Raw genomic sequence first — 12,093 nt, forward strand, 5'->3', positions numbered from 1 at the left:
GGGATTTTAGTTACACACATGTGCGCGAGTACACACACACACACACACACACACTAGCGATATTTGGTAGTAAATGGATCTCAAATTGCTGGCCAGAGGAAGATTCATGGGCTAAGCCTGACTCCTTGGGATGGATTTCAGGGCTGGTCACAGTGTGTCCTCTTCCCAGCTCTTCCTCCAGGCATAGTTTACCCATTTAAGTGTGCGGGTCATACCCAACTATCTCCAAGGTCAGCTCTGAGATTCGCTAAGGACCCAGAAGGGCGGAGAAAGGTGAATAGGTCCAAAGGCTCCGCTGGCTGACTACTCTGGGGGAAATCAGGCCCCAAGCAAGCCGACAAGGAGCACTGCGCCCCAGGAGCATAGAGAGTGGTGGAGGAAGAGCCTCCGTCAGAAAGCAAGGAGGCCAAAGAGCTCGACTGACTCTTTCTCATCTTTAAAGAAGAAGAAGAAAAAGAAGCAGCAGCGGCGGCGGCGGCGGCGGCGGGGGCGGCGGAGGAGCTGGAAGTGGAGAAGGAAGAGGAACTTCAGAAAGCAATAGCGCCGATTTCCAACAGGAGCCTTGTCAATGGTGGTGGTGGGGGAACCCCAGGTAAAGGCACCGGCCTCAGGTCTCCAAATGAGAGGGGAGTTCTTCGGAAGCCCAGCTGGCCCCACGGGCTGATTCCAACTCCACAAATTGGATCTAAAGGTGCTGCTGCCAGAGCCGGGTGCGGGGCAGCTCAGAGCGAAACTGCAACAATCTGGGGCAAACTGAATTCGTTTGAGTCCTTTTTCCCCGGGCGTCTGGAGCAAGCCCGGCATAGCTGGTCCAGACGGGGAGTGCAGAAGGAACGGGAAAGGGAAGGGGCGCCGCCCGGCCTACTTGAGAGAAAACCCCTAGTTCCCTCAACTTCCCAAATCCGCAGGGTTGGAGGACAAACTCACCTCATAGGATGCAGTCACAACCCAATGCCATTTCAGGAGGGGGGCGGGGAGAAAAAAACAAGCTTCCTCCCCCAAAACCCTCAGTAGTGGCGATCTCTGCAGAGAGGAAGGGAGGGAATTCTAGCGTTATTGGAAATGTTCTTTCTACAGGGAAAATGCATTCATGATTAATTATGAAGCTTACATGGAATTTTTAAAACATGCCAAAAAGAAATAAAATGATTGCAGGAACCATTTAGAAGGTGGTTGGACTTGGGGGTAAGGGCGTGCACATCCCGAGGACATATGCCTTTCCCTTCTCGCTTTGTTGTTTCCACAAGCAGGAATCTTCTCCAAAAGCACTTGTGACGGGGTGGGGGGGCCGAGGGGGGGTTCGCGGGGGGTTCACAGACCCCTGGCTATGGATTTTGGGATACAAAGGCCTGGGAATCCTGAGGCTGGAAAAGGTTGCCGACCCTGAAAAGGGCAGGTAGGCCTTTCTGGTTGGGGTAAAATTGAAAGTAGCTGGGGCCTGGGATTGGCAACTCCCGGCTTCCGCTGGCTGCTGGAGGCCTCTGAGCCTGCAATGTGGCATTAACTCTTCCTTGCTCGACCAGACCCAGAGCGAGGGGAGTGAAGCCTAAGCATTTTGCTCTGGCGAATCCATGACAGCCTGGGGAATTGTGCAATGGGGGCGGGTGTTCGTCTGTAAAATGTAAATAATAAATAACCCTGGCCCTAGTCCTCCTATGAGGGCTCACATGAGACCATGTCACAGACGGAGGTAGTGGCATCACTCTGAAACAATGTAGAGGGCCATGTGCACCCTGCCGGGGTCAAAGCTCAGCTGACCCTCCCCAAGAGACCTCTAATAGATCTGGTTATTATAGCCCTCAGAATTTCGGCGAGTTTTTGCTAGCCTATTCTCCAAACGAAATGAAGACAGGGTCAGTTCCAGAAATGCTGGGAAAATCAAAAGCAGAGAGGATGTGAGCAGGTGAAGGAGACAGCAGGTTAGGTAGGGGTTGAAACTGGTTGTGGGTTCAGCTATGGACACTTTCCACACTCTGAGACCAATCCCATGAGGGAGGGAGAGAGAGAGAGAGAGAGAATCCTAGCCATTTGCTCCTTATTCAGTGGGATTCAGTTGTGACTTTTGCGAAGTCCCCTACTTGCAATTCCCTGAGCTGAGTGGATTTAAACACTTTCTTCCTGATGGGCAGCCAGGCCGCTCCCTAGAGGGAGGAGACATTCTTGGTCCAGGACTGAAAAGTGGTTGGAGAGGAGCCCCAGACATTTTTACCATACAGCTGGACAGAGAGGCTCAGAGACAACACGGTGTCCAGGAGGGCATGTGAAACTAAAAGTTTATAAATTAAAGGAAAAAGAAAGATAAAGCGAACAGAGCTTCCAAACTTCACAAATCTTTTTAAAGTTAATATTCTAGTTGAGTGCACAGTGCCCTTAAGGAGGCAAAAAGCGACAATATTGACAGGATCATCTGTCTTAGGGACAGGGGCTGGAATGGAAGAATCTTGGGTCAGAATGCAGGAATCATGGAGAACGTTAGAAACAGAGGGCCCGGCATCTGAACTGCAGGATACGCTGGGAAAAGGCCGGTCAGGGATATTCACATTGAATACAAAAATAACCGTTATTTGAATACAAACAACCGAAAAGTGCTACACGTTTTAACCTCCTTTAAAAAAATAAAAAGAAATAAAAGAAAGTTTCTGCCAAGGGCTGCTGGGTTTGCCCTTTCCTGATTCCGGGTTCCCGGAAGCTCCCGAGTTGTTGGTGGACTCCGGAGAGGAAAGATTTTGGGGGGCCTCTGCACAGCCCTGTGCTCAGAAGCTCCCTTCTTTACATTCAGCACCCAAAAGGGCGTCCACACCCCAGCTCTGACATGGGGAGGAGTGGGGGCAGAGGGCCCAAAAAGCAAAACTTTCACGTTCAAATCAACCCTCTAAGGCTCGGGGCTCCTTGGGGCTGTCAAGGTTCTGCACCCGTTCCTTACAAATGCAATTTCCAAAAATAATAGATATGTAGATAAACATAGATTGGTAGCATGGATACCATGAACTATTGTGGCCTACTGCACGAAGCTCCCAGACAGCCTGAAATTCTGAGGATTCAGGCTATGTGGATCCAGGAGTTCTCTCCGCTCCAGAGAAACGCCGTGTCCTGGCAGATACAATCCAAATCCAACTTTGTTGTGATAATAAATAATGTCCAAGAGCTTCCACGCAGGCAACGGGGGAGCAAGAACCCTAGACCATAGGGTCCCTCCTAATTAGGCAAAGGGTGCCTTCAAATTAGAAAAAGGCGCCCCCTCTGGACAGACTCAGTCCCGCTGCCACGGAGCACTCCTGGATTTTGAGCCTGGGCTGTACTGCAACCTCCACTTGCCCCTTCGCCGGGGCGCCCTCGTACAGAGCACAACCTGCACAGCCGTCAGCGGCCGTCCGGAGCTGGGACCCGGGGATCGTTTGCTGCCTCGACCCAGGCCGGCTCACTGGGTGCCCGCCGCGGCTGCACACGTGGAGAGCGCCCAGCCCGGAAGGCAATAGTAAGGGTAATAGTAGGAGGGTTGCAGTGGCAGCAGCGACGGTGGCCGCAGCACCTCGCCAGGCAAGTACTGTCTCTGGTCGTCGCGCACCAGCACTTTCACCGCCACCTTCTTGGCGGCGGGCGCTGATGCCAGCAGGTCGGCAGCCATCTGCCGGCGTTTGGTCTTGTAGCGACGGTTCTGGAACCAGATCTTCACTTGCGTCTCGGTGAGCTTCAGCGACGCGGCCAGGTCGGCGCGTTCCGGCCCGGACAAGTATCGTTGGTGGTTGAAGCGCCGCTCCAACTCGAAGACCTGAGCGTGGGAGAAGGCGGCCCGCGAACGTTTCTTGCGCGGCTTGGGCGCGGCGGGCTCCTCCTCCTCCTCCGCGCCGCCCGCCGGGCCGCCCCCGCCGCCGCTTCGGCTGCACAGCGCGGGTACGCGTGCACTTCCGGGGCCAACAGCGTCGTCTTCGGCCCTAGGGCTGCGGTCGCCTGCGAACCCCAGTGGGAACAGAAACAACAGACTGTCAGCGCCGCAAACAAAGGAGGTCTGGCCCCAACTGCGGGGGGTGGAGGAGGGGGACGAAAATACGCTTTGATCCCAGCAGAGCGCTGGGCGAGGGTCTGTAAACCACGGATCCTTTAGACCGGACTCAGAACCCTGTTCTACTAGCTTCTTACATCTAGGCCTGTCCACTCGGGAAGGGGACTCCGCCGCTGTATCAATGCTGTGTGGCCAAGATCCAGCTCCCTGCCCTCACTGTGCCCCAGGCTTCCCTCAGTAATGTGGGGGCACCAGGCCTAAGCATCCTCACAAGCCTTATAAGTATTCAGCGCTGAGCTCTGGGGTGAGGGGGGGAATTCTTGGTTGCTCTCTCCCTGGGTTTACCCGCCACCGACACACTCAACGCTCATACATACTCATTGGTGCAACACACACGTGTCAACTGCACGTAAGGGGAAGATGGGGGGCCGAATCCTCGGACAGATGTATTCCGAGTCTTACCCTCAACCCCCTCAACCTCCCGGAATTGTGTGAGATCTGTGGCAATAGAGCAACTTTGGTGGGCTTCTGTCTCTCTCTTTGCAAGGAAATGAGAAGATTGAGGGGAAGAGAGAGAGGTGTCCCTGCTTCACGTCTTTGAACCCTAATCTGACACCAGCTCCTCAGCCCTTCCTGGATCTCCCCACAGGACCCTAGCAGAGAGGTTCAGAGATCTGGCCTCGGGCAAGTACTATTTACTTGGAGCCAGGGTGAGGCCTACAGCAGCGACCAGCCCACAGGGGAGTGGGTGTGGGGTGTCTTTCTGACCCAGTGACCTGCCAGCTCTGGCAGGGGATGTTCCTCTCCGTGCTACTTGTGGAATGACCCACATTAAGCCCCCCTGCCTTCAGCTGGCTGCAGGGTGTGCTGTCAGGTATTGGGTCCTCAGCCCATCCCAGCTCCCCTGAACTTGGGGTCTGGGAAAGCTAAATAAGTCCTCCCCCCAAAGCCCAGGCTTGGCACATGCATGTTCAGTACCACTTAGAGGTATCCCTCACCACCTATCCTTAAGCAGAGGACCTCGGAGCCTTGGGACCTGGAGCTGGGAGCATTTCTGCTCTATGGGCTAGGGACCATGACACTGACTACTCGAGGTCTCCGGGCCCCTGGATCTTCCCTGTCTCTGATTTGGGGGATTTGGACATAGACAGGGCCGAAGCACTGGCGATGGACTTAAAGGCAGGGTGCAGTGGTTTTCTCTTAGTGCAGTCTAGGGCACAATTGCCCCCAGGACGTCTCAGGCCTCGCCCCAGGACGCAGGCTCTGAGGAGTTTCTCGGTTCTCTCTCGGGCTCGGTTCCCAGAGAATTAGAGCAGCCTGCGCCAGCGCGAAGAGCTTCGGGTCCTGGCCAGCCCCAGGGCCCCTGGGCGTAGGGTTCTCACAGCAGGCCCACCCCATTCGGCATGTTTTCCCTCCTTGCCAGCCCCTCTGCCCGGCCCCCTTCCCCACCAAGCCTCGGCAGACCTGAGACGCTGGCCGACATCTCGCTGTCGCTCCTGCCTGCGGCTTCCTCCTCTAGGTCCTTGGCGGCGGGCAGCTCGCAGACCGGCTGGCCGAGGCCCAGCGTCCCCCCTGCACAGCCGGCCCCGCTGGCCCCCGGCGCGTCCGCACAGCGCCGCCCGCCCTCGTTCTCCTCGCTCAGCGCCGAGTCCGAGTCCCAACCAACCAGGCTCTCCGCGGTCCGCCCTGCAGCCGTTCTGGTCCCGGCAGGCGACGCCAGCAGAGAGTCTTCCGCGCCCCCCAGAGCGCCCGCGTCTGTCTCCCCGAACAATCGCCAGCAGCAGACAGCGGGAGCCTCAGCCACCGCCACTGCGGTGCCCCCGGGTACCGAGCGCCCCTCTGGCGCGGGCAGCCCTCCACGCTCCTCTTTCTTGTTGAGGATTGCCTGGATGGAGAAGGGCGTCAAGGTGTTGGCGCCGCGCACAGCCATCTGCTCCGTGAGCCAGAGCGGCCGGCCGGCCGGGCGGCTGGGGCGCGGGGCAGCACGGAGCTGGACGCAGCGCGCGGGCCGCCGCAGCGCGAGTGAGCCGGCTCGCGAGGCCCCAGCAGCGCACTCCTGCGCGGCCCAGCAGCCCCCGCCTCCCTCTGGCCGGGGATCAGCGCCGACCCTCACCCCCACTTCCGAGGCCCACCCCTCCCGAAGACCCCCTCCCCCCCAATTCAGAGCCAGACGCTCGACTTTCGAAGCTCAGCTGGATTATCTCATCGCCTCGCGCCCTTAGGGGCGGGCCGGGGTCTGCCCCCTCGGAGGATGTTGGGGGCGGATCGGCGGGGCCCCCACCGCGGCTGCAGTCCCCTCCTGAGCGCCTCCGGGGAGCACGGCCGGAGTCACTTTTTCTTTGCGCCTCGGTCTCTTCACTGGCTGCAGGATTTCGCTCTTGGTTAGTCCTTTCCTAGTTGGTCCGGCTCTTCCGGAGCCCACCCCCAGTGACGGCGGCGACGACGGCGGCCTCTGGATTCTGAGAGGCGCGGGGCACCTTTTTACCCCCTGCTCTGGTTTTATCTGTTTCTTCTCTCTTTCCTTCCCCGGCGTTCCACCGTATCCCCCCTCCCGCTCGGGTGTCATTCCTCACCGCTGAGTGACAGCTTCAGGCCACGCCCCTTCACTGGGTTGTCCGGGGCCCTCCCGGCCGCCTATTGGCTGGCTCCAGCTGGGCGACGTTGACTTTTACAGACCTAACCGGGCACGTTGCGCGGAGAAAGTCAGGGTCTGGCTTAACCCCTTTCCTCCCAAGCCTGGTCCTCGAAGCATCCTCCAGCAACCGGAGGCTTACCCACCTACACACCGTGTCTGAGAAACCGCGTTTCTTATCTCTGCAGATGTATCCACCCATTCCTGCGCTTTTGTGGAACACGATATTTGATAGTCTAGTCGAAATCTAGGCTTGGGAGTGTGGGGAGGGGGGAAATCCAAGATAACGCAGTTCGATAAACCGCGCGCTCAGTTTTCTGTTTTCTAGGAAGGGTCAAAGATAAGAAAAAAAATTTTTTTTAACCTTTATAGTTTCAGGGCTTCCTGACTGCTAATTCTTTTCACTGAAATAATCAATTAAAATCACTAGAAATATATTTTTTCCTTCACCTTATTTTACTTGATTCGAATTCTATGGAGGAATTAAAAAGAAAAAGATGGTACAGTTAGAGAACTAAAGGCAGGCGAGAAATGAGAAGTCATCTTTGGGAGAGTTTCTGGAAATTGCGCGGTCATTTCCCTGGACGGTTAGTACTGAATTTAATTGGAGTTTGTTAAATTTTACACCAGGAAGGAGGGAAAAAATATTTCAACTTGTTATTTAAATATTCTGTTACTAGTGAGTAGAATAAGATTAGAAAAGATATGTGTTTGTTTAAAGGACTATGTGGGAATTACCGTACTCATGATCCTGAACTGACGGCATTAAATTAATTTTCTTAAAAAAATAAGTAATGAATTGTTTCATGAAATAGAAGGAACCGTGCTATGAAACACAAATATTGTAATATAAAAACGTTTGTTACTTATTTACGTTAATTATTTTTAAATAAAAAATTTACTCAAGTAACATACTTTACTGCCTTCCATAAATTTTACAAAGGTTTAACTTAACACTAAAGACACAATCTGAACCATTAAGTTTAAAGAACTGTGATTTTAGTTTAGTAAATTTGTGCTCTTGGTGTCACTAAAATAAATAGCATTTCTCCCTGTTGCTTTCTTTTTGGTGGTCCTTGTGCACTGCAGTACAAAATACACACACTCTTCATAGTTTTCAGCTCGGTGTGTTGGAGGGGAAGAGGGCTTTGCAGCATCTGTACTTTCCAGAATTTTAGCTACATGATGCTTTTTTTTTTTTTTTTGCATCCTCAATACACTACAGTGTAGATCCTGTAATGTACTTGGGCTACAAATTCTAACTTGAAAAGATCATTGTCCTTTCTAGTTCTTTAGGGTTACATCACTTTTGAGGGAAAGGTGCTTAAATTTGGTGTCAGTATAACGCAAATATAAGAAACGGGATGCTCTTCAGGCTGGGAAGGAAATAGAACAGAAAGCTTCAGAGGTTTCAAAAGAAAGAGTGTCCTTTCCTTCCTCCCGCTGACCTTGATTTACTCTTTAAATTACCTCCCTTTAACAGGATGGTGGATCTTGTTACTCTCTGGGGATCACGTCTAGGGGAAGATTGACACAGGTGCCCCAGAAGGTGAGAGATGAACAAGTGTGAACTGTGTGCCTTTGTGGGGTGAGGGCTTGGTGTGGACAAATAATAGGGTGAGTTCTGTACACACAGGCAACGGAGATGTTCTGAGGGCTGAATGACCTAGGATAAGTAAGTTTGGGGGCTATACAAAGACTTACTTGTAAATAGCAACTACTATGTAGTTGCCCCCCCCCCCAATATATTTTTAAAGAGAAATCCGATCCACGGTAGGATATGCCCTTTGCCACAGTCTTCAGCAGAGGTCGTCAAAGCATTAAAGATGCAGTTCCGAGGAGGTTTTGAGTTGTCCGTTTTCTGTGAGTCCCCAGACTGCAAGACAGTGGCTGCATTCCGAGACTTCAGCAGGCACAAAGTGAGAGAGACCCGTGTCATCGCTGGGCAACTGACGCCGCTGTCGACCTCTAAGTCTGGTGAGTGGCTGCAGGCAGGGCCAGGAGGTGTGTTAAGTACCCTGGTCTAGAACTACAACTAAAAGTTGCTACTAAGGGGCTGGGTGGGGATGAAAAGGTTTTCGGAGACGGTGAGCAGAAGTGGTCGTAGGCAGAGATTGTCCCGGACACGCGCGGAGTAAAGGCCGGTGAGTTGGGGTGTCTGCCGAGGGCTCGGCAGGTCAGCGGGTGCCAGAGGGCCGGGGGTCCGCGGGGAAGGGGCGCGTCCGCGCGGGCGCAGCGGGGCCCCCACTCCCAGCCCTCTGAGGCCATCTGCCCCGGGAATGGCCACGAGCTCCTGGAACCCCGCGGCTCCTTGACCGCGCCTGACCTTCCGTCGGCGCCGCGCTTCGGCCTTGGGCCCGTCGCGGGAATCGGCGGAGCCGGGGAGCCCCGGCAGCCGGCCAGCCTTCAAGGAGGAGGCCGGGGAGCTCCGCTCCCGAGCCCTCCTCCCTGGCCCTGCGTTCCGCTCTTTCCTAGTCTTTTTCCTCTCCTCCCTTTCTTCTCGCCTCCCACTGCTCTCTCTTCTTTCTCCTCCGCTGTTTGGTTCCTGCGCGCCCCTGGCGTGCCGCGCCCCCTCCGCCCCAGGAACGGCCCCGGGCCCGAAGCGCTGCGGGGCAGCGAAGCTTCGGGCGGCCGCGGGCGCAGGATGGGAGGGCGGTGGGAGAGGCGCGGGGACCAGGAGAGGGGAAACCCCGGCCCTCCGGCGCTAGCCGAAAGTTGCTGAGCACGCGTCGTCTGCGCCCCTGCCGCCTTCCACCTGCTCCTTTGGCGGTCCTCGGTCTGAGTGGAGGGGAGAAGAGAGACATTCTTCTGTGCGGGGGAAGAGGCCCCAGGGAGTGAGGCCACTCCCGCAGCGGCTGTGCAGTGGGAGGCCACGCGGGACTTGGCCCTCAGAAACCGATGACCTTGACAGAAGTCACCTGCTTTCTCTAGGCCAGGGTTCCCAGTCCTTTAAAACGAGGGCTTGTGTGAGGCGTCTTCCAAGGCGCCCCTGAACCGCGCACACTGGCGTGCAGGTGAGAGGAGGAGGCGTGCAGGTTCGTCAGGGCCAGGTCTAGGCAGAGGTCGCGCCCAGGACTGACCGTCTGTCCCCATCCGCGGGCTCCTGAGGGCACTCGAAGCAGCCGCAGCACCCCAAACTTCAAGCTACACGCCACTGTCCCGCCAGCAGACACCAGCTCCTGTGTTCCTAAATCATCCGTTTCCCTACCTCACTAGGGTTTTTCATGAAGATGGTTCAGGTATATTAGACTGAAGAGAGGATTATTATGGGCCAAGGAGGTTCTGTATTTAAACAAGTGTCGTTTACCAACAATATACCAGGAGCCACAGCCTATTGTTTTACTTAGTCTACACAACCCTGGGGGTGTGGTTAGGAGAAAACATGATTATCCCCATTTTATAGATGAACAAACCGAGTCTCAGGGAGTTTAAATGACTTGACATCAGCAAGTGGCAAAATCAGTATTTAAATCTGACTGTCTAATGCCAATCTAGTTGGGTTTTCTACTCTAATCGTTTTTTCCCCCCCCCATTAAACCTTCACATTTTTTCTCGTTAAACCTTTCCCATAGTCTTCCTTACCCACTTCTGTGCTACTCATTCATCAGAAACGGAGCTCGGAACTCAAGGAAATCAAAGAAAGGATCCAGGCAGGCGAATATGACGATTTTTCTGTTCCGAGCGTTTGAAAATAAAGGACTCTGAGGCCTGCAGATCTGAACCCAAACCTTGTTACATACAAAGAAAGAAACACCGTTTTTATTTTAATCAATAAACTAAACCGTGTGTAGAGGGAGACAGCCAGGTGATGGAAGTTAGCTGGGTTCAGAAATATGAGGACCTGAGTTTGCTCGAGGCTCCAAGATGCAGTGATACGGCCTCACGGAAGACACTTTGGAGCTTCGTTTTCTTACCTGTAAAAAGCCTCTCAGGTTTAAAAAGAATTGTCCGGGCTCCGGAACCCGCCTGGGTACAGTGGAGGACGAGCGCCACCTAGCGGGCACCCCTGAGGGATGTATGGCGTTCTCCTCTAGAGAAGAACACGTTGGCTTCGCAAAACGGCATGTTTTTGCTCTTAGTTTTATGTTTCCCCAGTCTCGCATTGTCAGTGATGTCATAGCTGAGGTGTTCCATTTTAAAAACTCATGCAGACACTGTCCGGAACCCCACTGGAGACTCCCCGCACTCCAGGCCAGGGGAAGATGGGATTCCCCCAGGGTGTGCCAAGAGACCAGTTACAGAATGGAAGTGGTTGCAGTGGGGAGATCCCAGAGACCTCCCGACCTAACAGCACCTCCATTCCTGGATACTGGCTCGGTAGGCTGACTGCTTGACCAGGCTTCCGATGGATGGTGATTTAGGACACACACATACGAAGGTTTTCCTGTTTCTTCAGGAGCTAGTTTCTTTATGAGACTAATAGGGGTATTTCACCTCAAACATCAGAAAGTTCAGGCATTACAAACTAGCCCATCTTGTCCCTCAGGTTTTATTTTCTCATTTGGGTTGTCTATTGGACAGTGGGCAGATGATGGCGCTAATTGAGGGGAGGGCGGGTAAGTCTGAGGAGCAAGTTTGAGTAGGTAAAGAGGAAGATGTTATATGCCATTGCTTGTGTCGAGTTTGAGGTGCTTATAAAATACAAGTGGAGTCTTCGGATTTTATCCTATTCCTGTCTCTGCGTAACTATCCTGGGGGGCCTCAAACCCTTATGCCAGTTTCTCCTTGCAAAAAGTTCCAACTTCTTTACCTTTCTCTAGTTTCTTCCCTTCATTCATTTCCTATTCACCGAATATTCCCTGAACACTTACAGTGTCTCAGGAGAGGTTCTAGGCCCTGGGGTTGAAGGCACTGTAAGGCACTGCTCCCCACAGGTTAACATTCTAGTGGAGAAATACCATTCAGAAACAAATGTCTATGAAAGCAGCAGAGCAACATCAGATGGTGTTAGGTCTGGGAAGAGAAGGAAGCAGAGTGATGTGGCCAAAGGTGATTTGGGGTTGCTTTAGATGGAGTGAGATTCGAGGCAGAAAGAGATATGGAGGGTAAGATTTTCTGAGGGAGAAAGTACTACACAGGGCATACAGTGGGGAGAGTCCGTGTGCTCTGGGGACGGGGGACAGGACATTCCTGTGGCCAGAGTGAAGTGGGAGGGGCAGAGTGGTCAGGGACGAGTTGGCATGGGGCTTTATAAAACACAGTCAAGGAAGTGAACTTTATTCTAAGTGTGATGGGAAGCCACGGGAAGATTGTAAGCACAGAGCTAATGGAATATGAGTTTCATCTGGTTGTTCTGCAACAAAAAGATTCCGGCTGTGGCAAATGGAGAATCAGGGAGACCCGCTAGAAGCTAGTGAGTCTTATGCAGAGATGGTGGCCTGGGTTAGGTGGTGCTGGAGATGGAGAAAATAGACAGATTTGACATCTATGTTGGTAGTGTTCTTTTTTTTTTTTAAGATTG

General features: G+C 53.6%; 1 protein-coding gene across 1 annotated transcript; it reads right to left on the bottom strand.

Annotated features, from left to right (window-relative positions):
* Nucleotides 1-2,256: 2,256 nt before the first annotated feature.
* On the bottom strand, nucleotides 2,257-6,530 carry NKX3-2 (NK3 homeobox 2). The gene is made up of 2 exons (XM_004781552.3): nucleotides 5,465-6,530; nucleotides 2,257-3,948 (listed from the first exon to the last, which is right to left on the bottom strand). Exons 1-2 carry the CDS (start codon nucleotides 5,928-5,930, stop codon nucleotides 3,419-3,421), a joined length of 996 nt encoding a protein of 331 aa, XP_004781609.1. The 5' UTR covers nucleotides 5,931-6,530; the 3' UTR covers nucleotides 2,257-3,418.
* Between the last annotated feature and the right edge of the window lie 5,563 nt (nucleotides 6,531-12,093).

Source organism: Mustela putorius, unplaced genomic scaffold (genome assembly GCF_011764305.1).
Source record: "Mustela putorius furo isolate JIRA1106 unplaced genomic scaffold, ASM1176430v1.1 tig00000083_pilon_pilon_pilon, whole genome shotgun sequence".
NCBI classification, from domain to species: Eukaryota; Metazoa; Chordata; class Mammalia; order Carnivora; family Mustelidae; genus Mustela; species Mustela putorius.